This window comes from Drosophila ananassae, chromosome XR (assembly GCF_017639315.1).
Source record: "Drosophila ananassae strain 14024-0371.13 chromosome XR, ASM1763931v2, whole genome shotgun sequence".
NCBI lineage: Eukaryota > Metazoa > Arthropoda > Insecta > Diptera > Drosophilidae > Drosophila > Drosophila ananassae.
This window is the reverse complement of record NC_057932.1, coordinates 14111535-14139087: the sequence shown is the minus strand read 5'-3', so window position 1 is coordinate 14139087 and position 27553 is coordinate 14111535. Positions and strand designations below refer to the sequence as shown.

At 45.3% G+C, this 27553-nt stretch overlaps 2 protein-coding genes and 1 long non-coding RNA gene across 7 annotated transcripts; 2 read left to right on the top strand and 1 right to left on the bottom strand.

The window, feature by feature from the left end:
• Nucleotides 1-16: 16 nt before the first annotated feature.
• On the bottom strand, nucleotides 17-26120 carry LOC6505002 (cytosolic endo-beta-N-acetylglucosaminidase). Of its 5 annotated transcripts, XM_001965622.4 has the most exons (7): nucleotides 25765-25899; nucleotides 13692-14016; nucleotides 4027-4720; nucleotides 3578-3970; nucleotides 793-1256; nucleotides 583-728; nucleotides 17-517 (listed from the first exon to the last, which is right to left on the bottom strand). In XM_001965622.4, exons 3-7 carry the CDS (start codon nucleotides 4606-4608, stop codon nucleotides 180-182), a joined length of 1923 nt encoding a protein of 640 aa, XP_001965658.1. In that variant the 5' UTR covers nucleotides 4609-4720; nucleotides 13692-14016; nucleotides 25765-25899; the 3' UTR covers nucleotides 17-179. The 5 variants fall into 5 exon arrangements, with proteins under 5 accessions (XP_001965658.1, XP_032307869.1, XP_001965659.1 ...); XM_032451978.2 differs by lacking the exons at nucleotides 3578-3970; nucleotides 4027-4720; nucleotides 13692-14016; nucleotides 25765-25899 and adding an exon at nucleotides 1339-1474; XM_001965623.4 differs by lacking the exons at nucleotides 17-517; nucleotides 583-728; nucleotides 793-1256; ... (1 more) ...; nucleotides 4027-4720; nucleotides 13692-14016 and adding exons at nucleotides 21371-22643; nucleotides 22718-23035; nucleotides 23090-23327 and having other exon boundaries at nucleotides 25765-26120.
• LOC123257689 lies at nucleotides 1484-2216 on the top strand. Its single transcript, XR_006507793.1, has 2 exons — nucleotides 1484-1929; nucleotides 1992-2216. It is a non-coding gene; the product is annotated as an uncharacterized LOC123257689 (long non-coding RNA).
• LOC6505271 lies at nucleotides 7696-26732 on the top strand. Its single transcript, XM_001965624.4, has 3 exons — nucleotides 7696-7941; nucleotides 26221-26467; nucleotides 26568-26732. Exons 2-3 carry the CDS (start codon nucleotides 26413-26415, stop codon nucleotides 26714-26716), a joined length of 204 nt encoding a protein of 67 aa, XP_001965660.1. The 5' UTR covers nucleotides 7696-7941; nucleotides 26221-26412; the 3' UTR covers nucleotides 26717-26732.
• The last annotated feature ends 821 nt before the right edge of the window (nucleotides 26733-27553 follow it).

Here is a 27553-nt window from a genome sequence, read left to right as displayed (position 1 = left end):
TGCAAGTCGTAAAAAGTCAATTGTCGGTTTGGGGCATGCCTCTGGGACATATAATTTATTCCAATTTCTAGTCAAAAGGTAATACTCTAAAAGACTCACTTATTTCCGCTCACTTAGGGTCCTTGACTCCTTTCCATTTCCTTCTGGCAAGGAAATGGAAAGGAGCCAAGAACCATTGGCTAAGCGGATGAGTAAGGCTCGTCAATACTCTCAGAACTGACGTTCCTTGAAACGGGCGTCGAAGGATTAGTCCTGCCGTCGATAGTATTCCTCTTCCGACTCTTTCGCAGGGAGGCGTCCGAATGCCGCAGCTTCCTCAGGGCCATGTCGTAGTCGTTCAGGGTTATGCAGATCGAGAGGTAGGCCTGCAGCCGGGGAGCCCTCAGGGAAATGGCCAACTTATTGGCCTTGGCCAGTGTCTCCCTCAACCGCTCGTACCGGCTGAGGACTGCATGGACCTGGCAGGCCAGGAAAATGCTGTTGAAACGCCAGACTAAGCTTTTGCAGGAGCGCGCCTCTGTGGATTGTTTAAATTTGTTACTTTTTTTTGTGGTAAAAAAAACATCAAGAAAAGTATGCCACCGTCAAAAGCGCGACGCGCCATCACCAGACACTTGTCGAAGCGGGACTCCTTGAAGTGACACTTGGCCACCTCGAAGAACAAATAGGAGCGCTCTATCGCGTAGGGGGAGTAACGCAGCCGATCCTCCAGATGCTCCAGTTTATTGCTGCGATTTATCACTCAGAGGTGTTACTGCTCAAGAAGCAGAAATAACCGCAACAGTCACTCACTTAATCCGGTTGTGTTGCTGCTCCTCGCGATGCATCTCCACATACATGTTGGTGCCCCCAAATCGGTACGTTATGTCCTTGACTTTCTCCGGCGGTATAAGATACAGAAGTAAACGATTACTTTGCTGCATAAAGTCCACATGGCGCGGAACGGTGCATCGCTCGCAATAGGTCAGTGCCACCAGGTTGTAGACCTCGTTCAGGAACTCCCACTTCCAGGGCAGGGTGCGATAGGTCTTCACTTCAACATTCTTGGCCACAATGTGCTCCACATAGTCCGATATCTTGTCCACATTGCCCGCCCGCCACAGCGCTTTCACCTCGTTCAGCATCCGAAAGCAGTCCCGCCGTGTCTGGTACTCCACGTGGAATAGGTTGGCCTCCCGTCGCCGGCTCTGGGTCCGTTCCCCAATCTCCCCGCAAGCCGGTCGGTTGTACAGCGGATCGCGAGCGTGCAGCATTTTCTAAAGGCGTGGCAGAAACAGAAAGAAATTAAGGATACTTAAGGATGATACATATATTATGAATATTCTTTCTTTTACAGACTTATAACTTATAGACTATATGTTGTTGGGATTCTGAAAATACTGTTCCGAGGGCCTCATGCGGCATAAGTCCCGATGGCTTTTCGATGGCTCCTTGTGTTGTGTACGAACTACAGTTCGACTACAGAGCGTTGATTTACTTTAATAAATGCGCTGGATTCGGGTGAATCTCGTTCACCTGTAGAGTAAAATCCATAATTAGCTAAAGACAACATTTTTTTTTCTCTGTTAGAGATATTTACCCACTGGAAATTGCCCAGAAAGCCTTTTCACAACTACTGTGATCTACAGCTCCAAAAACCTTACTTTTAATTATTAAATTAATTATCATTATAACTAAAAACGTACTAATGGTTATTTTTGTACTTCCAGCGCTTGTCCTTTGCTTCCTAACAGATTACAGATGGAAACTCTCAGGCTGAAGGTGTGAAAAGCAAAAAAAATCCAACTTCCCGTTCAATCTTTCTGGAGAATTATAAAAACAACACAAAATTACCGCTGGAGGACCTGTTGGGGTGAAGGTGGTCCATGACGGCATGAAACTGAAGCAACCACCATAGAAGTTGGAGATGTTTTAGCCATTTCTTTTCGGGTGAGTAAATATCTCTAACAACGAAAATATTTTCTTAAGCTAATATGGTTTTGACTCCCCAGGGTAATGGGTTAAAGACGAACCCGTCACACCACTTGAAGCAGATTAACGGTCCGATCATCGCCTACCCCCCCAAGGAAGATATTCAGTTAGTTATCGTTGTGTCGTCGCAAAAGCCACAGAAAACCATCGTGACCCATGCAACTTAAGGTCCTTGGAACAGTTTAGAAGTTATGGCTTACCATCCTGTAAAAATATGAAGCTTAAAATAAAATGTTTCAAAGGAATCTGTTTTATGAAACAGGTATAATACTGTTTGAAAACACGAAACATTTTCGGCATTCCGAAAATGCACAGCGTTGCCAGATCGGGCCAGAAATGGAGTTTTTAGAGCGAATATCTCAGCCATTTGTGGCCCGATCTGGCAACGCCGCACATTTTCGGAATCAGCGCCTCACAATTAGTCGAAATGCATCCAAAGATCGCCAAAATCGGACAACAAAATTTTCAGCAAAAATCGGAAAAAAGCGTCATGTTCGATATCGAAAAACTAATGATGCAGTTCCATGGACATCGGATCCCTGATTCCGAAAATGGACAGCGTTGCCAGATCGGGCCAGAAATGCGCTTTCTAGAGCGTATATCTCGGCCGTTTGTACCCCGATCTTGCAACGCCGTACATTTTCGGAATCAGCGCCTTACAATTAGTCGAAATGCATCCAAAGATCGCCAAAATCGGACAACAAAATTTTCAGCAAAAATCGGAAAAAAGCGTGATGTAACCCCTTTCCATTTTTTCGAAAATCGGGTCGGAAATGAGTTGTTCGATATCGAAAAACTAATGATGCTGTTCCATGGGCATTGGATCCCTGATTCCGAAAATGCACAGCGTTGCCAGATCGGGCCAGAAATGCGCTTTCTAGAGCGTATATCTCGGCCGTTTGTACCCCGATCTTGCAACGCCGTACATTTTCGGAATCAGCGCCTTACAATTAGTCGAAATGCATCCAAAGATCGCCGAAATCGGACAACAAAATTTTCAGCAAAAATCGGAAAAAAGCGTCATGTTCGATATCGAAAAACTAATGATGCAGTTCCATGGGCATTGGATCCCTGATTCCGAAAATGCACAGCGTTGCCAGATCGGGCCAGAAATGCGCTTTCTAGAGCGCATATCTCGGCCGTTTGTATCCCGATCTGGCAACGCCGTACATTTTCGGAATCAGCGCCTCACAATTAGTCGAAATGCATCCAAAGATCGCCAAAATCGGACAACAAAATTTTCAGCAAAAATCGGAAAAAAGCGTGATGTAACCCATTTCCATTTTTTCGAAAATCGGGTCGGAAATGAGTTGTTCGATATCGAAAAACTAATGATGCTGTTCCATGGTTCCCCCCTGAGTAAAACACATTAAATAACCTTTTAGAAGAAATATCAGAAAAAAAGAGTGTTTTAAAATTGATTTTGTAGACATATTTTGAAATACTTAAACAATAAAAATAAATATAGATATATATAAAAAAGGTGTGTGTGTGGGAGTGTGTTAATTATATAACAGAATTACTAGCATATAAAAAACTAGTTGTGTAGAGACTTAATACTACTTAACTACCAGATAAAGATTACTTAACTAATTTGCTTAATTACCATAAACCTGCGGATGGTGTCGAACTGATCTCTATTTAATTGGCGAAGATACGGAGTGCTTGAGCCCATCAGCGGATTGAGAAAGTTCTCGTTGGTGCGCAGCTCCCGCAGAAGATTTACATCTACGGCGTTCCGGCGCATATAGTTGTATGTGTAGAAGCGCTCGCTGTTCTTCCGCCGAGCACGTTCCAGTGGCGTCAGATAAACACTCTTCTTCTCCTGGATACTTTGGACATCGCACTCATGCTGATCCTGTCGGATCTTCCAGAGGGGACGGGGAATGTAGGCAGCGGCCTCATTTCGCTGTTGAATCACAGCCTCAAGGGCAGCCATGTTTCGAATCAAAAACGGAGTCAGGGAATCTCCAACGGTGTTATCGAAAATGCCCATGAGCTTAATTAAAAAGGACAACTTAGGTAAATTAGATTAAGAAAGAGAATTCAAATTACGTGATCTTGCATTTTTTGAAACTTTCGCACGGCATTTTTGCTATGGAAAGCTCTTCCTTCATCGAACACTGTGGTCAGACACCTCTCGAACTCGTTCGCATCTAATAGAGCGTTGCACTTTTCGTGCACAATTTCCGCGACCCCCACTACTCCATTCATTCCCAATTTCTCCATTGTAACAGGAACGGCTCGTTGGGCCCGTTGGGCGTCCTCCAAGGCCATATCCGGATTGGCCATCGTGCGATGGCAGCGAATGCGGTGGTAGAGGGTCTTATAGTCGTTGGAGCAGATTAGACGATCCCGATCCATGCATTGCCTCCGCATACGTTTCGCTGTTGGATGTGTCGCCGATTGTCGGGTCAAAATGCAGGACTCCTGGTTATCCGGCACCTTGCAGGCCTCCTCTGCCCGCTTCAGGGTCTCCAAGGCCAACTGGTTGAGCGACCGCCGTATGTAGTAGCAGCCCCAGTCGCGTAGGATCCTCGACCTAAGGCAGGACTTCCAGTCGAAGCGCTGCCAGGGCTTCACCTGCGGCAGGAGTGTTCCCACTCCTCCCATATTCAAGCCGCTTGTCCAGGACATTATCAGGACTTTGCAGATAATTTGTCAGACGATAATTTTGGCCAATACGCTTGCAGAAACAATTTCACGTACGATACTTGGATAATTTTTGAATGGATTTCCAATGAAAGGCCTGTGTGATGGAAGAAAAAATTAATATTTTTACGAGTCCAAAAAGAGTTTATTAATCCAATAATATAGTTAGAGATATTTTTATAGGTACAAAGAGAATCTTTTACCCCAGACTATGGACCAAAAATAATAAAAGTTACGTGATTTCTTAGCTTAGTATTAAGCAATTTAAAAAATTAGATCAAACATTAGGCAGATAACAAGAAATGTAAATTTTTTTGTTAACAACAAAAGGAAAACGGTCAAAAGACAAAGATATAAATTTCTCCCACGTTCGCACTTTGAGAGAAAAGTGTTGAGTTTTCACACCGTTTAGGATTTGTTTTTGGGCCAAAATGTTGCAACGGCTAAATTATTAAAGCGGGCGAGGGAATTAACCGAAGACCCCAAAACCGGGCCAAAAGAAAGGTGCAATTAAGAGCCAATGGCCAAAACAAAATGACAAAAAACTGCAGTCGGCTGTCGGCTAAAGGCCGTGGAAACAATAACTCACATAATCGGGCAATATTATATAACACTTAATGCCGCCGACCGACCGACCGACCGACCGACCGGCTTGTCCGAAATTATTTAATTATGTTTTTTGTTTTCGAGCCCTCTTCCTCCACCTCTACTTCGCTGCCATTTTCGGCAGCGATTATACGACAATTATTACAATATTTATTTATAATTTTTAATTGCTTTTATTTTTCACATCAGCCGCAAATGTCTTTTTTTTTTTGTGGCTTGGCTTTGGCTTTGGCTCGGAATCGGGCTTTAACTTTGGCTTTGCATAAGCGCACACTGCGAATTCAATTAATGGAGCTCACTGGAGCACCAGGGGCGTGAGTAAGCAGTGGGGGTCCGACCATTACTCTTCATTTGTATGCCAACCGGAGTGTGGGTGTCTTCTTTTTTTTTTTTTTTTTTCTTTTTTTGCGGAAAGAAAGTTACTCGGAAAAAAGTGAGATGGGAATTTCGGACAGTGGCATAGGGGTAGGGGTGGCAGGGGCCGGGCCGGGGTCTATGGGTAGTCGCCAATTAAATTTTTTGCTGTGGCCTGGGCCTGATAGCCGTATCGTTTTTGGCAATAGAGCAACAAGCTCCAAGTGTCGCACAAAACGGCAACGGAAGACAAACAACAGCAAAAAGCAAGCAAATAAAAAATAAATGTAAAAAACAAAGGCAAAGGCCAAGCGAGCAAAAGCAAGTAATCCATTGCATTTCAATTAGATGTAGCCGCAGTGAGTGTCAAACTGTTGTCTTGGATCTACAACTGTAAGAGTGGCTTTTGTTTTAAATTTGTATTCTTTTTTGCATTTAAAGTAAGTTTAGGGATTTTGGAAGTTAAATTATGTTAATAAACGAACTAAAAGTCAAGGTTGTTGGTTAATTTTCCATTTTAAATGTAATAAAATTAGTTAAATTTGTTCCTCCCCAATAGCTAGTTTGGGAGTCACTGTACTGAAATCTATCACTGAAAGAATTCTTAATTTTATGATTATTATAATAAAGATTAATAGATAAAAATGGTTTTGCTTAATTTGAGGTAATACCGTGGAATATCTCATTTCAGACCATCAGGCTATATATCATTTAAAATATATACGATCCTTATGAATAGCTGAGAACATAAAATAAATTAAACTATAATTTACACGGATTTCAACTTACAAAAATCGAACTATCCATACATTTATAGCCTATTTATAGAATTTAGTTCTATAAATACATAAATACTATATATAGTATTTATAATACTATATATAATATATTATAATTATAATATAGTATTTATTAATAATATATATAAATACTAAATACCACTACATAAATACTATATTGAAACTCTTTATTCTATTAGCTCTCAGAAACTTTTTCAACAAGTGGGATGGGATGGGATGGGAAACTGTAATGGAACGGCATTAGATATTCTAGCACCTCGAGCCAATTAGACAGCACTCATACGCCCTGTTGCATGCATAAACAACACTCCAAATCAAGGAGCGAGCACTCAAAAACACACAAATATCTACAAGCATATATACACATCTCAGGCTAAGGCCCAGGCAAAAGCTCAGGCACAGGCAGGTGCAAATTGAGTTCACCTGGCCCTGAACGTTGACTTTGTGTCAACCGATAACATTTTCCACACATTGCCTCGCAGACGGGAAAAGTGGGGGACAGAAAGGAAAGCGGGAAACTGGGCACCGGGGCGAAAAGTGGTTAAGTGGTCAGACCTCCCCGGCGGCAGGAAGGTAGGTGCCACCGAAAACGGACATACTCTGGACTAATTAGCCGGACTCCAGCAGAGACAGGTGTTCTCAGGAGTTGACTTGACGCCAAAAAAGTCACAAAAAAGCCACAAAGTTCATGCCGACCTACAGTGGGCACTCCAAAAGACATAAATGTGTTATGTTTGGGCTTTAGAAAATGTTGATTTTTAAATGTTATATGCTCTTCCTATTTCTTAGGGGCATTAACTGGAAATACAAATAACAAATTATAGCTTAAAACTTAATGCTTAAAAACTTATTAAAAAAATTAAAGAAATGCCAATTAATCAGCATCCAATACTTACTACAAAACTCTTTATTTAAAACCCCTCTTCGTAAACTAAACTAAACCAACAAACTAACCCTTGAACTCGGTTGTAAGCTGTGCCCTTAAAGTCATATTTTTGAATAAACAAACTTACTCGAGAGCCTCCTAATGAAACCCAGAAATAAGAGAGAAAAAAGCCACTCGATGGCTTCAATTGGTGTTGGTTTAATCCTTTAATTGCGGAAAATTTTAGGTGTCTAATTGGGTTGCCGGCACGGCCCGGCAGCTAGCCAGCCTGGCCGCTAGTGGAAGCCACTGGCTGAAAATCGCAATTTTCCTTAACCGGCCGCGACTGTGCTCGTTCGGCTGGTGGCCCGAAAGACGATCGGGATGGCCATGGACTTCGTGCAGCATCTGGCGGTAGGGCCGGAAAGTGTCCCGTAGTCCGTAAACCGGAGTCTCGGAATCAGTCTGCTTTTGTGTCGCCTTGTGGCAGGTCGCAGGTCGCAGGTCGCAGGTCGCAGCATTTTGTGGCAGCAGGCAAAGGCGAAAAGGCTTCGACACGAAAAACACGCATACGCCCCGTTGTGCAAGTGCGCGAGTGCAAAGTGCGAAAGGCGAACTTTCCGTTGGCGATTTGATTTCGAAAAGTGCGCTAAAAGGAAAAGGCGTTGCCTCTGCCCCAGAAGCCGAGAAGAGGTGAGCGATTCTGGGCCCCTAATCTTGGGCCAATTTATTATTTATGGCCAAGTGTCAAGTATCCGAAAGATCCGAGCGATGGTCTGTTGCTTTCGTCCTCGAACTCCACCTTCCATTCCCCCTCCTTCCCCCGTTTGCGGCCAAAACACTTTGCATACTAAACTGAGTCCTGAGTCCTGGCTAAGGCCTAGTATGTGTCTTGTAGCCTTCCACTCGCTGAAAGCCATTAACATGAATCTTTCATTTCATTACTTTCTATTTGCTCCGGTCGAAGAAACTTATTGCAGTTTGTGGTGGATGGGCCGGGAGGATTGGGCCTTTAGTATGGCGGTGAGGGGGGGGGGGGAATGTCCTGAAAGAGACAGAGATTTCCACTCCCGCATATATGGCATTTTTATGAGGCCCTCGAGTCTGTTTTCCACTTGCCTTAGCCCTAGTACGTTTTGTTATTCCATTGGGTTATTTGGTTTCTGTTTAGTTTTTGTTTGCCTTTGTCCTTCTGTCCCTGCTCTTATCCTTGTCTCAGTTTCAGATTCAGTTTTGTGGATTTTTATCATCATGTGCGGAATGGCTGGCAAATGGCTGATAATCGTGGGAATAGTCTCGGTTTAGTCCAGCTCACGAGTGCAAAAAGTTACATTTTTATGGGCGAGAACAATTTGAATTTCATCTCAAAAAAAGCACTATAATAGAGCTCTTTAATTTGTTACTTGTGACAACGTGTCGTATACTTAATATGTGCAAATTGCCACTTTCTCTTCCTGAATAATATTGAACATGAGTTATCCGATTTGTCATCTTACTTTCGAAAACTTGCCGCGTACGTGCACGTGGCGTATACTTAATATTTGTGCCGCATCGCTGCCGCTTTTCATATTTTCGCTCGCAATTGTCAGGACATTCGGGCGGGCAATCAGTCCTCCCTCACCTGTCCCAGTCCCTGTCCTGCTGTCGAGCTGCCGAGGTGCAATTTGCAGCCAGCTGACGGTGCAATGAATATTCCCTCCCCTGGGTCCCCAGTTTCGAGTCCTTCTATGAGCTGCTGCGTCCTGAGTCCTGACTGATTGGCTTCAGCTCTAAAATGCGAAAATGCTAAAATGCGAGAGCTGCATAATGCCGAACCAATCATCCGTGTTCCGCTCCTATGTGTGTATTGTGTTGTGGGAAATTAGAAGCCAAGGCAAGGGGGCAGAGGAGAGGAGGGAGGGGGGGTAAGGATCCCCTGGAAAAAATGATGAAAAATTCATGAGAGCGCCACCTGTCGGCCTGTGAGCAGAACGCATGCATAATTGAAACTGCAATGGAACGAAATGAAATCATCTGCAAATGGCCAACGCCCGATGAAATCCCAGCAGATCTCGTCCTTAATTTAATGCTCATGTGTGCATAATTTTGTATTTTAAATTTAAGTAGGGTAGAGTTCTTCAGGAAGTAAGGAGGGAAAGTATTTAAAGAATAACTATCTATAGAATGGAAATCCAAAAGTTCAAGGTGTTATGGAAGGATATGGAAAGCCTGTGTTCAATAAGAGATTAAAAGGGAGTTCAGGACAATTACTGCCTTTAATTTGTAATCGTAATTATGTTTTTACAATCATTTTTAAAAGCACACACTCAAAATTAATTACAGACTTTAAGGGCCGCCCCATTAAACACTCGACACTCGACGACTCGACTCGAAAAAAGAAAAAACCACCAGACATTCGGAGTCTAGGAATTGCCTCGTAAATGCAACCCTTCCCCTGCCCTCGCCCCATCCACTGGCCACTGGCCACTGGCCCACCCGATTAACCCATGTTGGACTCTGGGATTCCCCAGAGAAGCCCCTGAAGATATGCAACAGTTAACAGTAACAGTTTGCCGTCTAATTTAATTGGCTTAGCTTGAGCTCCGGGCTTAAGGCTCCTCTCGTCGCCAAGCTGCCCTGCCCTGCCCTGTCCTGCCCAGTAAGCGGGGCATTAACCCATGAACGGCCAAGAGAGTACAGAAGGGGGGGGTGCTCGTAAAACGCTGCGTATCAAATTATCGTTAGATTTATTGCCCGCCAGCGAGGCAGTTGCTCCCTCGTTTTACATTTTTATGGCAGCCACCAAAGACAACACTGAACATAGAACTCAGAACTCAGAACACAGAACCCAGAACCGAGAAAGTTGTCAGAACAAAAATACGAAATAAGAAAAATAACGCACCAAGGTTGCCCTGAAATGACAGTTTAGATTGCATAGCTTTCGATTTATTACGATTTTGTGTGGATCGTGTTTTAGGACGCATTTTTATCCCTCCAGTGCTCTTGGGACAAATAAAAACTAAAGGGCAGATGTCCAATTTGGTGGAAAAAGTTCACAAAATAAGCGCATTAATTGCTTGGCTTTATGGGCGGGGGATTCATAAAGGCAATAGAAACCTAAAGGATGAGGTCTTTAAGGAGCTCTTAGAAGGCTCCCCCATAGACTCCTAAAAATGAACTGGAATTTTTGGTAAAAATTTACAGACTCTGGCGCCTGATTGGTTTGCATTTTTGGGGTTTATTTGCGGCTCCTTGGTGGCTGCTCACCACAATCTACATGGAAACTAGCATAGAGAAATGCCTTAGTAATGTTCGTTAGCTCCCAGTGGTCGCAATTGTCAGTCAGTGGAAAGTTTGGTCGGGAAATCTCCAGTTGATTGAAGTTTCCGCGAAGCAAGTCATTCCCCATTCGAGAAGCCAGTAGCTATCCCAGTAGTTGGCTTCCATTCCGTCTAGAGAGAAGAAAGGCCCGCTCAGTCTGCCACAGGAATCCGGAATTTTCCCAGCCATGCGGCTTGACTCTGCGCTTTTCATTGTCGTTGCCCCAGACCCAGACCCAGACCCAGACCCAGCCCCCGCTCATGGCAGTCGTTTTTCACGGTTAAATGTCGCATTTTTCCCATGCCACGGCAGACTCAACTGGAACGCCTGATATTCCTTTATTTCGCGTAGTTTTCTGGCTGAAAAACTGAAATTTAATGTGGCATCTCGCCAGTCCGGTTTAGTGGCCTTTGCGTGAATATTTTAAAAGCGGGTCACGTTTTTAGTTTTCGCGGGCTCTTCGCGGGCTTGAAGGCTTTAATTGCGCGGCCGGCCATCCGCCGCGGGAAAAACTTTGCCCCCAAAAAGATCCTTGGCGTCTCCCCCATTCGCCAAATTAGACTGCACTTTCCCCCTACCTCGCCTTTAATTGTCTGCCATTTCGTGGATTGTTTCCAAATCAGCCTGGGCGGAGGATGGCAACATAGTGATTGTGGCACTTCCACGCGAATTGCTTCCACTCGACAGAGTGGAGTGTACATGGTTCCTCAATTATGCCAAACAGCTCTGCACCATCTGCACCACTACACCACTGCACTAGCAACAGGCGCACAGTGTCCTTGTTCCAGGACATCCTCCCCAGGACAAGCCCCTCCCCAAGCTCCCCAAGCCACCCATCAAAACACGAACAGACAACGTCGGCTTTTATGAAATTCATTAAGTATTTTAAATATGCATGAACATAATTTGGTTGTCCTCCTGCCGCCAGGACATGCTGTCGTAGTCCTGCCTATCGAAAGCCAGAGAGCTGCGATTAAAATCAACATTAAAGGACACTGATTTTCCAACATGAAGCCCCTAGAATGTGTGTCTTAGAGAAGGTATTACTTTCATGATCCCTTCTGGACTTCGAGGACTTTGCGAAATTCTGTAAAAATCCATAATTGGAAACTGAATCGATTGGGATATTAATGCCCCGTCGCAAGGATGTGTGGCTGAGGAGCAAAAGGGAAAAAAAAAAAAGGATGAAAAGTTTGCACCTCTTTGAAGGCAACCACTCGGTTCTCCCCTCATATTTTCCAACAATTTCCACACAGTTGCCACTTGTTGAAAGTCGTTAATTTATGATGATTGCGTAAAGAAAACTTTGGACCAACCGGCCCGACTTGGCTTGGGAAACTTTTCATCGCTTTTCTTTTTATCTAGGCGTCCTGTGTTTCGGGTTGTCAAGGATTCTTGTATTTTTTTTTCAGAGGAGGGAGGAGGATATCGGGCTTTGAACTTTCACAGTTTGCGATTCGACACGTGTTTTTCCATCGCCCCCCTGCTATTACCCCCCTACTTTCTATACATTTTCAATGTTTCTATTATCGAGCCCCAATTTATTTCGCCCGGCAAACTTTTTCGCTTTGTAAACACTTGCAACAAAAATAATAATAATAGGATGCCACATACCACACAAGCGGGTGGCGCGAGCGTGGGGCATAATGGGTCTGGAACTGGGGCTGGGACTGGGACTGGGCTCGAGAGTCGTGCATTCGGAGGCATCTGGGCAGAAACCTGCAGATAATGCAAAACAAAACAATGTAAACAGCTTGACGAGATGTGGGAAGGAGGACCAGAGATGCCTCACACACACTGAGCGAAATTCCGGCATCATTCTGGAAAGGCTGGTAAGCTTTTTGGGGTTTATGGGTTTCAGTCCGTCTGTAATGTGCTCTGTGGGCGCCCCCTACTGTATATCACTTTAAATATTTATTTCTTTGGGTGCCCGTGAAAGGGAAATGGAAAAAGTGACAATGAAGGCTTCTGCCGGAGGTCCTGCGAGTCCTAGACAGCTTTGTTAGCACTTGAGACGTCGTTAGTCAGGCAACAGCAAAGCAGAGGCAGCCACAATAAAAATAATAGTTAAATCTGAAAGCCAGTGGAAAGTGTCTCTCTCTTTTTCGCAAATCCCTGGGAGAATCCCAAGGAGAAAGGACTTTCAACTGGGGGGGATTACAGCGAGAACGTTGCCATAATTTCGTCACAAAAACAGCTAGTTGGGAAATAAATAAGAGAGGAGAGCAATAAGATGGGAAATGGCAGGACAGGATTTGGCCAAAAGGTGGCCATTAAGTAGGAACTTGGAGGCCCACAACCGTCATAACTGTCTTAAGGAATAAGTATGATTGGCAATTAAACTTTCTCGGCCTGATTTGTGCTTTAATTAGCCAGACACTCATCCACTTTGAGAATAAAACCAGAAACATGTCTGTGCATAAAGGACATATATAGTGTAGCATGTCCTGGCCAGGGTCAAAGCCTTCAATATGGAAAATCAAATCTCGTGGCGTCTCGAGCTGTTTTCACTTTGTCTCACTTGCTTTTATGGCTTTCGGAGAAAGGACTCCCAGGCTCCCAGGCCACCAGGCCACCAGGCCACCACCCGCCTCCTTAAACTCGTTCTAAATGTTTGGCTATATTATCTGCAATTGGGTCAAAATGTCTCTATTTCTCTGCCATCGCATCTCCCTCGCTTATGTCCTCTCGGCTGGTGCGTAATCTATGTCTTTATCCTTGGCTGGATATCCTGGCTTGTTACGCCTGCATGCTGCTGTTTGCCCAAGGATTCATACCGTTTCAGTCGAGAGTCCTTTTGAACTTTTTGGCTCAGTTTGGGGGCGAAGATGATGGCATGTCATACCCTTTCTAGGGGTATCCACTCGGAAAGAGTTCAGAAGACTATATACTACTATATATTATGTCCTTGGAACTAATAGTCCTTGCTCTGCTCCAGTCCTGGTGGCAAATCAAAGTGACAAATAATTTAGATTCCAATTTAAAGATACTGCTTCCATGTAAGTACTTGCGAAAGGATTTGTTTAACCCTAAGAGTCCTTAGGATTACAGATCCCCAGACTATTCCCCGACAACTGGCAAAGGACTCTCGCTCTCTCTCGCATGCAAAAAACCCCAAAAGGATAAAGAAATGTGGCACTTACCTTGGGTGGAGGTGGCGGAGGTGCCTCAGAACTATGTACAAGTATTTTCTTCGTCCTGACTTGGCAAATCTGAGAGTGTCAGAAAAAGCTTCTCGCCTGCTGCTCCTCCTGTGTCCTTTCCACTTGCTGGCAAGTTTTACAATTCATTTGGCTGCTAATTGTTTGTCGAGTGTCTTTCGGGGGTTTGTTTAGTGGCTCTGAAAGGACTCGCCCGGCAGAGTTCATTACTCAAGCTGGCTCACAGGATATGCTCCGCCGTCCGCCGTCCGCAGTCCGCAGTCGGTCGGGAGTCGGTTGGGCATTAATTCAAAGGAATGTCGCCCAGCTGAAAGTGAAGGAGAGGAATGGCATTTGTTCGAAACTTTAAACGGTCGGAGCTTGAGGAAAGTGACTTGCAAATGGCAATAAAAAATGGCGAAGCTCTTAAACATAATCTTTGGGCCATTTAAGATTCATAATTCGTCTTCTGGAACGGCGCATAATTCACTTACAGTCCTGCCATGACATTTGACATTAGTTTGGGTCTCTAGAGTGCTCTGCTGGCCACTCCCAGTTTAGTCCCAGTTTGTTGCCAAAAACTTGGCCAACTTGCAACTGCAACAGCTTACTGCCTGCCACATTCATTACTGGATTTGTCTAATTAATTTTCGCTCTCCCTTGTCTGTTCCCTGGCTGTTATCCTTCGGGCTGCTCCTGCCCCCCGCCGTTGTTCCAGTTGGAAAGTTATGGCCCAGCTATCATAACATGGCCAGCATGGCCCGACATGGCTAACATGGCCCGACATGGCCCATAAATATAATTACAAATTTCCAATAACCCCATGCTGCCTTGTGGCAGACTTTGTTTGCGTTTGTTTTGATTGAAAACAAATGTAATTACATTTTGGCAACTATTTTATAGTCAGATTGCTGGTTTAGTGGGAGCTACTAGCCAGGAGTAGTCAGGCTGTTTGCTTAGTGAGAGTTACTAACTGGAAACCCATCAAGGACAGCACCCTCCTTGCTGTCGTTTCAATCTCTGGCATCCCTCGCCAAAAAGATTCAAATAGGACTTGGCAAATGCGCTTTTCTCATAAAGTCCTGGCCCAGGATATGCCAAGCACACACTGACACACCCACCACCATAGTCTCTCCAACTTGGCAAAGTTAATTAAAGCACAATGCTAAATTTTCGATCCTGCAAGGATACTCTGGAAGGAACTGCGCGCTCTGTTCTTCGGCAATTCTCGGCGCATTTACCGGCTGCTGGGTCGGTTGCGAGGTTCGCTCCGCAAGTTCCAAGGCCGGAACTTTTGCCAAAAAGTTGCCAAAGATAGAACCTAGAGGGAGGGGAGAAGGTAGACCGAACCAACGAACCAACGAACCACCGAACTGGCAAATGTCACTTAAAACTTTTGTTTCATTTCGGGGCCGTATTCCGGAAAATAACATTCATTTTTGGTGTAGCCTACTTTTCGGGGAGGGAATTTTAATTGAAAGTGAAGTGCAAGTCCGCCCCCCCCAGTGGTGGCTGGAAGGGAGAACTGCATTCTCCATGTAGTTGGAGGAAAATAATTCAATGGACACCCCCGCAGTGTCACTCAGAGCCACAATTACCTGCGGGCTGAGTTTTGCGATCTGCGGGCCCATTTGGCAGGTGATTGGCAGGTGTCGGCAAAGGTGTTCGGTTCGATTCCAGGATACACGGCACGCACGTGTATCATATCAGCAGAATGCCTAATTGCATTAAATGGCCCAGAAACCGCTGAGGGAATCAGCGTCAATCTTGTCCGCAAGTGGGCGGAGCTGGAGGACCAGGACATCAAGGAGCCAGTCAACCGACAGGTCTCTACCCGCTTCTCTCACAATTGATTTGTCAAGCCATTTCCCGATAAGAATAACAAGGATTTCGCCTGGCCAAGGACATGAATTATATCAGGAAATTGAAAACATTTATTCTCCTCCCAGCCAGGCTTTCAGCTCCTCCGCTGCCTCTTCCATAAATAGATTTCTGAGGAAAACCCAAACTATTCCCTCAAACTCATTGCAAGTTATTAAAAGTTTACCTTCGCATTGAAAATGGATTCTGAAGGACTTTGGAGGACGTTTCCCGGCGGAAGTTTGGACCGGGAATTAGGGGGATTCGATGCACCTGTTCCAGCGTCTTCCGGTCGGCCGTGACCTTCACCTAGGACGGTTGACTTCCGCTTCCGTGTCCACCCTTCCGCCTTTTTTTTCAGCCATTTTGCGTTTGGCTGACAGCCGACAGCCTTTGACCTTGTCCGGAACAGTTGCCTGCCAAGTGGCTGGTCCGCCTTCGTCCTGACAGTTAGTCAGTGTCAGTGGCTTTGATTTCCCAGCAACCAGCATCCTGTGTCCTGTGTCCTGGGCTGGAGGAGGATACTTTTTGATTTATGCGGCCTTTGCATATGTCGCTGGCGCTGAGGATGGAGGACACCGTCACGTCGCAACCTCTGCCAAGATATACTCGAAGGATGGGGGCAACAAGGCGAGAGGACACAAAAGGATATAGGCAGATAGGCCAGACAGGAGCAGACATTTCGGGGACTGTGGCTGACGCTGTAAGCGCTTATTTATGGCCTCCATCCACCACTCAGTTTCAGTTTCAGTTTCAGTTACAGTTTCCGTCTCGGCAAATTCGGGAGGTCCTGGCTGGAAGCTGGCGGGAGCAGCTGGGGTTTTTCTATTATGAAAATGTGCGTGCGGCTCGTAAACAAGAAAACTATTATAATAAACAAACTTACAACTCGTGCACTGAACGAAAAACTGGCGAAGTTGACAACTCTTCCAATTAAAGTCGAATAAAAAGCGAGTCCCTAACGAGAGTTTATCCTTTCGGAGGAATATTAAATTTTCCCCCATCTCCTTATTATCCTGCAAATGAAAGCAAAACATTTTGTTGCCATGCAGTTGTTGTTTGCTCTTCAAAAGAAAGCAGAAGGGAAGGAAACTTCGCGTCACTTTCGGGCTGACAGAAACTTGCGGCGCGGCGCGGCGCAGCGCGGTTGTGATGTGATGTTTTCTTTTTATAGTCCCGTCAACAAGGACACCGAGTCCCGGCAACTGACACGGCCAACTGACGTCACAATGCCCCCAAAACTGTGCCACGGAGGCGGCAGCAAATCACAGCGAAAGTGCCAAGTTAAAATCGTAAAATTAATTGATGAGGCCATTAGGACGACGGGTGGCGGTAATCCAGTTGCCCGACAAAAAAAGGCATTAAAAATTAAAACACCAGAGAAGGGGGGAGCAGGGGAAAGGGTGTCCGGGGAAGGACTACCGGAGATGAAGAAGAATGATGGGCCCAAGAGCCAGAGAGGACGATGGCTCCCAATTGCCGTTGAGACTCTTTGTCAGGCTGATAAATGACATGTTATTGAGTGACGTTGAGCTGCTTGCCGGATGTAGGATCTAGGATGTAGGATGCAGGACAAGTGCATTGAGCAGTTGGAGAGTCACTGGCAGGGCCATCATTATCCTGGAAATGAGTCAACAGAAGTCAGATGTCTGTTAGCTTGATGGATAAAGTCCTTCCACCTTGCACCTGCCACCTCCAACATATTTAAACTCTGCCCTCGAATAACAAGCACTTTACAAACGCAAGCCCCTAGTCTGGCGAAGGACGTCCTGCCAGGACCCTGTTGCATTCCCCAGACAGCTGTTTGCCCTTCCTAATAACCCCCAAATCCTTTGACTGTTTACTCCTCTGATTGCCGGGAATGCACAAAATGCAAACAATTTCTCAAAGACAACAATATATTTTCCGTTCAATACGGGCTTATATGGATGGCAGGATGTGCCCGGAAGGACATGAACGGGTATTCGGAAAGGGAAAAGGATCAGAGGGGAGATGGCGACGGATACACGTCACACCCGAAAGTGAAATAATGAATGTTTAGCCAAAACGGCGACGACAAACAAGAAAAATGAGAGCCAGTGTTATGGGAAATCTTCCCGAAATCCTTTTCCATATCCTGTTAAAGGATATCACGGGGGTATATATGTACTTTGAAGAACAAACAATTGAACAAAGTAACTGAATTAGTTTTTAAAAAACTATTCTTTATGACTAAGAAACAGACTGAAGTATGTTAGGTAGGCATTTTAGAAATAATGTTTTGGGAAGTACTGGGTATCTCAAATTTTCACAATTTTTCCACACTTTTCCGCAGTACAAAAAAAATACAATAATGAAAGAAAGAAAACCCAGAGCCAAATTATTTGTTGGACTCGTGCTGTTTTGTTGCCTGGCTGTTTACTTTTTTTTTTGGCTTTTTGTGGCTTTTACTGCTGCTGGCCATGTGGAAAAGTTATGAGGCGCCGCGAGACCCAACACACATGCACGCAGCCGAAGGAAAAAGGACTCAGGCCTCAAGGATTTGACGCTCTGTTGCCTGCAAAAAAAAACTGACTGCAGGGAATGGGAAGAAAAATGAGCAGGCATCCTACTGGTCTTAAATCCACATTTTTTCCAACAATTTCCCAATAAATTTGTGTTTATCCAGAAACCAAAATCTTTTACTAAATCAGTGATTGAAATGAATCTGAATCTGAGGCGGAATCTGGGAAGGTAATGTTTATTTTTGGTCAATAAACTGGCAACTGAATGGGTTGAATATGCCAGAATGAGCTGGAGAGGCCGAACACCAAATGATGGCCCAAATGGTGTCCTGACGGCCCGAATTGTGGCCAAATTGAAAGCTATTAACCAAAAACCAAAAGCAAATTCGTGCTCGCATTGTTGAGCTCGTTGTGGTTAGAAAATTTGCATCAAAAGGGATGGTTTGTGGGACATAAGACATAAAGTGCTTGATTTTATTATATTTTGTAAAATGTGACAAATTGGTTGGCCTTTTTGGCCGAAAAAATACAAAATTCTATTTAATTTTTAGCAGATATAAGCGTTGGCTTATAGGGTATCTGTCAGTCGGATCTGCTGATCGGATCTGCTTCCACAGTAACTAAAATTATTGGTATTTGATGGGTTTGGTAGCCGAGCTATGACATGGTTCCCTCTGGCTTGATTTGGTTTTGCTGCGGTTTCATTCCGCCCTCTGTGGCAGGTCACTGGGCGTAATTAAAGCCACGCCCCGCTCTGCCCTGCCCCTAACCCGCCAGTGGGCCTTAATTTATGCTGATGCCGCACGCACCCAGCCAGAGAACTCATTAGTGTATGTAGTGTCTGGGTGTTGCCACATTAGTCTGGGTGGCGGCACTCCCTCACTCCTCACTCGCAAGGCCTCTCGCAGGGAATCGGCGAAAAAAAACACAATGCAGGAGGCTAAGAGACGAAGAGGCTAAAAGGATGCTGGGCCACATATGAGATGGTAATTAAAAACTGCACGCCAGGCACTTGATTTTTATTTGATTTCGTTCCGAGTGGAGCAGCAGTCGCTATGGCGTCTGTGGCGTCTATGGCCTACCGGAAGCGGATGCGCTAAATAGCATTAAGTGCTCCTGGGGGAGGACTCGGGGCTCTTGCTTTGATTTTTCCCAGCGGATAGGCCAGATCCTGGCCATCCAATGCCCGATTCAATCATTAATTCACAATAAAAAACACTCTGGAGGCAAAGGATCATAAAGACTCTTTAAATATTTACACAATTTCGTGTTCCGGCTACCTCGAATTACGCTCTCGAGCTACAATAGCTGCCAGATACAGATACATTTACATCTGACTGGTCCAGCGACCTAGGACCTCCTGGCATATTCAATTTCAATTTCCATTTACATTTTTCATTTTCCATTTAAATGCATAAAATCCATGCTGAAATTGTGCATTAAAGCCCTCGTCCCGGCCATCTCTCACCTGGCCCAGCCCGGCCCGGACCAAAAATTGGTATCTAGGTCAGGCCCAAAAGCTTTATGTGGCTGCTGCTTGTTGCACGGATTCTGCCCTTTTTCCTGATCCCTGGGTTTCTGGTTTTGTGTTGCAATAAATTGTTAAAAATTACCCCCTAACCATGGGCCCTTAAACTATGAGATTTTTATGAACTTTTATTCAGGACTTGGTGGGTGGGGTTTCAAAGGTGGAGTTGGAATTTTGATTATAATTTAGGGTAGGGGAGATAATAAGGAGGAACCAGTACTATTTTTAAATATTATTTTTTAGCTATAAAGTGGCTCTATAAGAAATTAATCCAAAATGTATTAATAGATACTTGGAATTAGAATTTTTAATTGTCTGTTAAAGGGTGGAGTTGGAATTATGTTTAAAATTTAGGCTAGGGGAGATAATAAAGAAGTTGTAGGACTCTTTTTAAATAATATTTTTTATATTTTTTGTCTTATAAAGTAGCTCTATAAGAAATTATTCCAAAATAGATCCTAGATATTCCAAATTAGATTCTTGGAAATAGAAGAACATACTCTGTTTAATTTTCTATTTATGTAAAATATCATTAATAAGTTTGTATAATTTTTTATCCAAGTATACTTATAAGTATACCCTAGCCTTGCTCTATTTTTTCCCCCATTTTTTATCCATCCATAGGAGCTATCCGACCGACCCCGAATGGAATCAAGTGGACTGGGGTCAGTGGAAATCAATGCATTTCAGCTGATGACGTTAATCACTTTGAAATGCGGTCAGTGGCGGGGTTTTATCTGAATGGGCGACCCAATGGGCGATCGGATGGGGAGGGTTGGAGGAGGGCGTGGCTAATTGCCACATGGGCGCATAAATCTGCGACGAATCTGACAGGAATTGTTCTTTTTTTTTGGGGCGTGGGAGACAGTGGAAAACGGATAATGTTGGTAGTGGAAAGCTTAATGAAAAGCCGGAAAGAAGCCACGCCTTCTTTTTTTCAGTACTTCCGCTCCAGCGCCCCCCAAAAGCATACAGTTTCAAAATGCAAAATGCAGTCAAGCTGAAGAGAAAGGCCAAAGTCAAAGTCACAGCCAGAGACAAAGTCAAACAGAAGAGGCTAAGAACTAAACAAATAAAAATGCCATAAAACAGTCTAACAAAAGGGGGCGTGGCAGGAGCAGGAGCAGCAGCAGCAGCAGCAGCAGCAGCAGCAGCAGCAGCAGCAGCAGCAGCAGCAGCAGGAGGTGCACAGCCTGCAGATGCTGTCATGCAAACAGAAATGATGTCAACACAAAAAAGTGTCTGCGAAAATCCGCATTAAAAATGTCAAAAAGTAACTCATCCTAAGGCTACAAAAAAAAACTACAAAAAAACCGTGAATAAATGCTAAAATAATTACTGTTTTAAATATTTCGCTTAAAACAAACATAAACTGAAAGGACAAACTGCTGCTAATTACATTTTTAGTGCCACAGGGCTTATGGTGATTGTGTTTTGCGGAGCTCAGTTGACTAATTAGACTTAATTATCTGAAAATACATAGCCGGGCCGCCGCACTCACACGAGAGTTGATTAAAAACAGACTAAGCTTTTGTAATTATAAAGCTTTTATTTATTAAAAAAAATAGAACAGCAATTAAAAAACTATTTACAAGCAGAGCAAAAATAAATACAAGAACTTTAAGTTTAAAACTTTAAATGGTTTTCGAAAAGAGTTTCACAAAAAAATTAGCACAGTTTTGCAGGACAGTTTTGAAGCCTGCCAGTCACAGTTTGAGAGCCATTGCAGGCTCAGGGCCCCTTGCCAGGACGAAAAGTCACTGAGCAAATAAAAGGCAGAATCCTTTACAAATGACTGTCTACAGAGGAAGTTTACACGGAATTGCACAGGAAGCGCAGGTATATTTAAATTAACAAAAAAAAGGATAAAAAAAGGGAAAGAGAAAGGATATCTAGGGGTCCTTCCAAAAGTTTTCAGCATACACTGGCACATCCAGCTTCGAGGAGGACTGCACGGCGGCATAGGCTTCGATGGAGAACTCATTCACATAAATGGCGCCCAGATGGGTGTCCGCCTTCGAGTCCTGGCGCCGTTGGCTCTTTATTCCGATGTCCTGCACCCTCACCGGCCCGTCGAACTTGGCCAGGTAGTAGCGCACCTGCCAGCCGCCGCCCACGGCCCGGGGATTCTGGGGCAGTTGAAGGTGCTGCTTCAGCGGCAGTCGGTCCTCCAGGGGACAGAGGTAGCAGCGTCGCGAAGTCACCACCGGACCGCCGGGATAGTCGCCGCAGAATACGTCCAGGAACTGGTCGTCCTGGCTGTTCGCCTGCCACGGAGTCACCCGCGCCACGACATCCAAATCCGCCTCCCCGCCCTGGTTCTTGAAGGCGTAGGCCAGGAGCAGCACGCCCCGGAGGAGTTCAAAGTCCGTCACGAACAGCCGGAAGGCCCTCTCGTAGTTGATCACGGTCAGGCAGCTGCCGCCGGAGTAGGCCGTCGCGAAGTTGTGCACCGCGTTCCGGTCCAGCGGCACCGACGGCTGCAGGGACTGGCGGTTGAGGTTGAAGAAGGCGCTGTTCCGGGCCGCCTGGACGCCGCGCTCGAAGGTGGCCTTGCCGGAGCCCACACAGAAGTCCGTGTAGAAGGGCAGCGACCTGTACGAGTGGGTGGCCAGGGTGGGCCAGATCCTCGCCCACCACGCCTCGTTCCTCGCCAGAAAGGCGTCGTTCACCTGGTCGTCGCCCTGGGCGCTCTTGATGTTGTAGCCGAAGCGGTTCAGAGTCTCGAAGGACCAGGCCGGCGCAAAGATTCCCGCCGAGAAGCCGCCCTCGGCAATGAGCCTCATGCTCTCCAGGCTCTGGAATCCGCCCTTGCGACTCCTCCCGAACACGTCCAGTCCCATGAAGATGCGCTTCAGCGACGCCTTCTCCCGCTCCGCCTGCTGGGCACTCCGCCGCAGATGGCCCTCGTCCCAGGCGTAGTTGATCAGCGTGGCATGGCTGCGCCGGAAGAACTCCGCGTTCCGGGCATTCAGTTCGTTCTGCCACTGCAGTTTTCCGTCCTCCAAGACACTGTCGTACCAGAAGACACGTCCATGCGGCACTCGGGACTCCGTGACGTCGGTCAGTTGCCGCAGAAAGTAACTGGGAGGGTGGAGGCGAAAAGAAAAAGGATAACACTTGGAGCTCTCTTATGTCCTTGCTTGGATGATACCCACTACAGATTCGCCATGTTGGTCGCTGGGACCTCCACCTCCACGTTCACCAGCCAGCCCTCGAAGCCAAAGTGCTGGCACAGCCGCGTCAGAGCCTCCACCGTACGGTCCGCACTGGTGCGGGTGGCCAGGACCTCGTCCAGTCGGCCGGCGGCCTCCACAATGAACGTGCCCAGGACCGGAACGCCGTGGCGGTGGCCGGCGTTTATCCATCCGCAGGGCGGAATGGTCACGTACTCGTGGCTGAAGTAACAGAAGTAGTCCACGGCCGACCAGTGCAGGAAGCGATAGTCGTCGAACTTCTCGGAGCTGTGGAAGTGTCTGTGGGAATTGGTTTAATTAGTTTTAAGTTTCTCCGGGATGCCCTCAACTTGCCGATCCTCCAGGTAGTTGCCCATCATGTCGTGGCAGACGAGCAGCTCCCTGCGGTTCTCCTCGTTGACCCTCCGGCGGTGGCTGCCCACAAAGTCCACCTGGCGATCGAGGTAGACCGCCTCGGAGCGGACAGATGCGTCCAGGGGCTGGACGTAGTGCCGCCAGTCGATGTCCCGACTCCGCACCTGGAACTCCCACAGCTGGCGGTTGTCCTTGATGGGCTCCGCTTCCAGTTGGGCTGCGAGTGAGGGAGTAATGTAGAATCGCCGTAGTCCATGCATTTTTTTACGAGTCGAGTCGAGGCGGATGTGGACTGGTCGCGCGTGCAGTTCGCAATGAGCGACGCGGAGGAAGTGCAGAAAACTTATCATAGCGCCGGCTAATCGGGCAGAAATCCCACCAGAGGCCGCACATTTGCAAAATGCATTCAACAAAGAATAATTCTTACAACTAAAGCCAGAAAAATCATGCCAATGATAGCTTTTTATGTCAGAGTACTTTGATTCTAGTCTATTACTATTCTATTACTATTACTATTTTGACTAGACAACCCCCTTTTCCCGCAGTGTAGTCAAAACATCAAGTGCAGTCAATTGCCACTCGTGTCTATCTGCAACCAGATTTCAGCCTTTCCGCTCCTTTTTCCGCTCAACCAAGCAGAATTTTTCCAATCCACCCATCCACCCACAGCTGCGATTAAGGTCTGTCGGGAGGGGCTTCTATAGGGGACATCCCTTCCTTTATCCCCACACTTGAACCACTTTTTATGTGTTTCATTGTTTTTTTTGGGTTTATTTTGCCGCAATACTCGATTTTACATTAACTTGCACCTGGTGTCATACAAGATCTCGTATGTGCGGCGTCTTCGAGTGTCTGGTTTGTGGGGAGTCCTTGGGGCAGGTCCTCGTTTTCATTGCTGACCACTCCAGTTTGATCCGTCTATTTGTTCCAGTAGTTTTCGACTCTGTGATACAGTTTTCTAAATATAAGTTAGTATTACTTTTCACTTCAAACCCTTCACTTACAGCTTCTCAACAAGGTGGTGGTGGGTGGTGGGTGGTGGGTGGTGCTGGTGGTGGGTGCTCCGCTGTGTGCTGTGTTTTGCGCTTTCTAGCAGTACTTTAGATCATTTTTCCTCCTCTAGTGTTTATATTCTTTATTCTGTAGTCTTTTTTTGTTAGTTTTCTAAATATATTGTACGACCAGTGGGGTTTGTCGTCTGCTTGGGAATGAGGTTCCTATCTAGGATTCTGCCTTAGGTGGGCCGGCAGTTTGAAGTTTCCCATTTCGCAGCCTACTTGCCGAGGCCTCTGCCCCACCACAGCCTACTTGACTGAAAGTTTAAGTTTCTTAACAAAATAGTGCCATTTTCCAGCTCAGTCTTGGCCTTGCAGGACACTAACAACCTCCATTATCTGCCACTGCCACTGCCACTGCAACCTCCTCTTAATTCCCGCTTAAATAATGACTGGGCCCTTAATTTTCATTACCCATTCGGGCGGTTCAAGGCCTCCTCTCTCCACCCACAGGAAGATGGGGAAACAAATGTTTCTTGACTTGTTCGCCAATTCGAGAACGTGTTTCCAGTCCTGAAGAGGAGCTTCTGCAGGAGAGGCATTTGTGGAGCGTTAGAGGAAAGCCCCAAACGGTGGACATTCAGATAGCTGTTGCAGTTCTCCATTGCCACTGCAGTTTGTGGTCGTGCAGCAGCAATAGAAAATGGACACACGTTTCCTGTTGTGGCTTCAGTTCCACTAAAAAGAGCCATTTTAAGTCCTGCCACGAGGGAGGAATCTAGGACCTCCACAGAAGACAAACAAAAAATACCTAAAACCACCTCACACATTTAAAATGTTAACTAATAATGCAAGTTAAATATTATATTTTATAAAATTCTTTCTATTTATTCAGACCACTCTCGCTTTCTCTCAACTATTTTTCAAGTGTTTTTTGGCCAAAAACTTTCTGCAACTGTTGAGCTAACAGGGGGTGGGGGGGTGCACAAGGGGGCGTGGCCTTTCATGCAATTTACAACTGGGCGTGGCTTTAATCTATCACGCCTGCCTGCCAGCATCTAGGATATAGATTCCGGCCAGCAACCGGCCACTGCATACGAATGAGCCAAGTCCTGCGGTTAGGCATTGTCCTCGTCCATGGACGTGGACTTTGGGAAGGGGGGTGGTTAGCCTTTAAACGGTTCTTGATGGACACTTTTCGGGTTTCCAAAATTAAACCAAAAAGGCATTTATCCTTATCAGCGGAAGGGGCTTAGAAAAGGGGGTGTTGCGAAGAGGATATTGAATTTTATTTTTTTCGAATAGGCAGGGCATGGAGAATTTTATAGGGAGAGTAAGAGTTATAGCTAGGGTTGGGGGATTATAGATACTTTTATATCAAAGTTTTCATTAAAAAATTGGTTTTTTAGCTTAAATCTTTGCATGAAAATTAAAGGGAGAGCTTAAATTATATATTTAAGGTATAAATATATATAAAGTTAAACCTTTTTTAAAAATAAAAACTTAATAATAGAATATATTTGAAACCCTTATCAGACTCTCTCTTTGAGAACACAACATAACTGTAACTGTGACTGATAAGAAACGAACAGAACGCGAGAGAAGAGAGCGTGACTAATTTTTATGATTTCAATTTAAAAAAAAAAAAAAAATACTCACGGCATCTACAGGTGCTGGCGTCACTGCACTTCTCGTGCTCCAACCCACAGGCTTTCCCATCCTGCCTCTTGGGGCTCATCTCCACAGCCGGCTTTTCTTCCTCTTCCAGGTGCTCTTCTTCAAGTTTTCTTTTCTTAACCGGAGTTTCTGGCTCCTCAGCTTTGTCCTCGGTATTTTTGACCAGCTCCTCATTCTCTTGACCAGCTATCGCCACCTTCTCCATATTGCACTAGCTTTAATTTTACTAACTTAACCAAAATAAACACAATTTAAACTAAATCAAAAGTGCCGAAAGAGCTAATGTTTACACTCCAAAACAAGTTATCGATAAGTGTTGGTAAGCTTGCCACTTGCTGGCAGTGTTCAAAAATAAACAAAAGCCCGCCAATAGCTTTAAGTTTAAATTTGAAATGAAATGAAACCTTAACTAATTGCTTATTTTTTTCACATTTTTAGCTCCTGCGTTTTTGTTTTTGGAAGTCAAGGTTTGGCCACGGATGCGGAATGCGGCCAAGCCATAAATTGTAATTAAACAAGGCCAACTAGAGACAGCGAAGCGAAACTTTTCTGGCCAACGAGCCAAAAACACGACGATTTCTTTTATTTATTGGTAGTGCAGGGTTGTTTGCTCTTCATTGAAACAACAAAATGCCAGCAGGACGAGTGGCTGGCAAAGCCGGCTACTCAAATCACTATTACAATGGTAAAAATAACATTTAAATGAAGGAATAAAAGGTGCCACAGCACCAGCACAGGAAGTTCAAGTCCTTAGTTACATTTATTAATATATCCTTTTTTTGAAGGTCGCTCCTATGTGGGCATCAACGAGGAGATCATGTGGGTGAGTATCGGGATGGGCGTGACCATCGCCCTCCTGATCACGATCGCCCTGTGCTACATAGCCCGGGAGAAGTGCCAGAAGCGGCAGAGGGAGTACTACGTGACGGCATAGTTGTTGTATGCGGCCTGCCACACGACGGGGGAGGAGGCAGGGGCATGGGCAGGAGCAACGGAGGTCCTACAGGATAATCTGCTGGACCAGTTAAAGGCGGAGCCCACGGAATCGCACTGCAGCCTGGACATGGAATGGAAATCTGGAGAAGGAGATGGAGGAGGACAAGGATCCGAATCACTAGAGGAAGGGGCAGCCGAAGGGGCGGGACTAGAGGCCGGAGAAGAGGGTCCTTGTGAGGAAGGAGGAGAAGGACAAGTCACAGTCATGCCGTGGACTGTGGTTGACATTTGCGGTGCCCGCAGCTGGGGCTGACACTTTTCAACTTCCACCACATGAACTTCCACCCAGAAACCACCCACTCTACACCCACGAAACAAAAAGCCAATGAAACCCACAAAACTATTTCGCTGCTCAAAGCATTTCAAAGCGAATCAGTAGATTTTTTTTGTTTTTTTTTTCGTGTAAGCACATTTAATATATAATATAGAATGTTACTTTAAACAACCAACATGTTATGGAATTTGCCAAAATATATGAATATACAATATTAAATACCACAAATAAAGAGTTTTGTTGCTTAGAGTTCTTTACTAAGAGATGGATGGATATTATAAACTTCCAAAAGGATCCTACACCCCCGATTTCTCAATCTCAAAATAGGTCCTTTCGGAAAATACCTTCAAAATGTATCGCAATTTCAGTGAAAAGATTGTAGTGGAGAATGATAGAAAATAGTTCTCAGCGTGTTTTAAGATATTCCGCTACCGGATCTAATAATTATTAGAAAAGTTATATCATTCGTTGGGGGCAGAAAGCCTCCAATATCCCCGATTT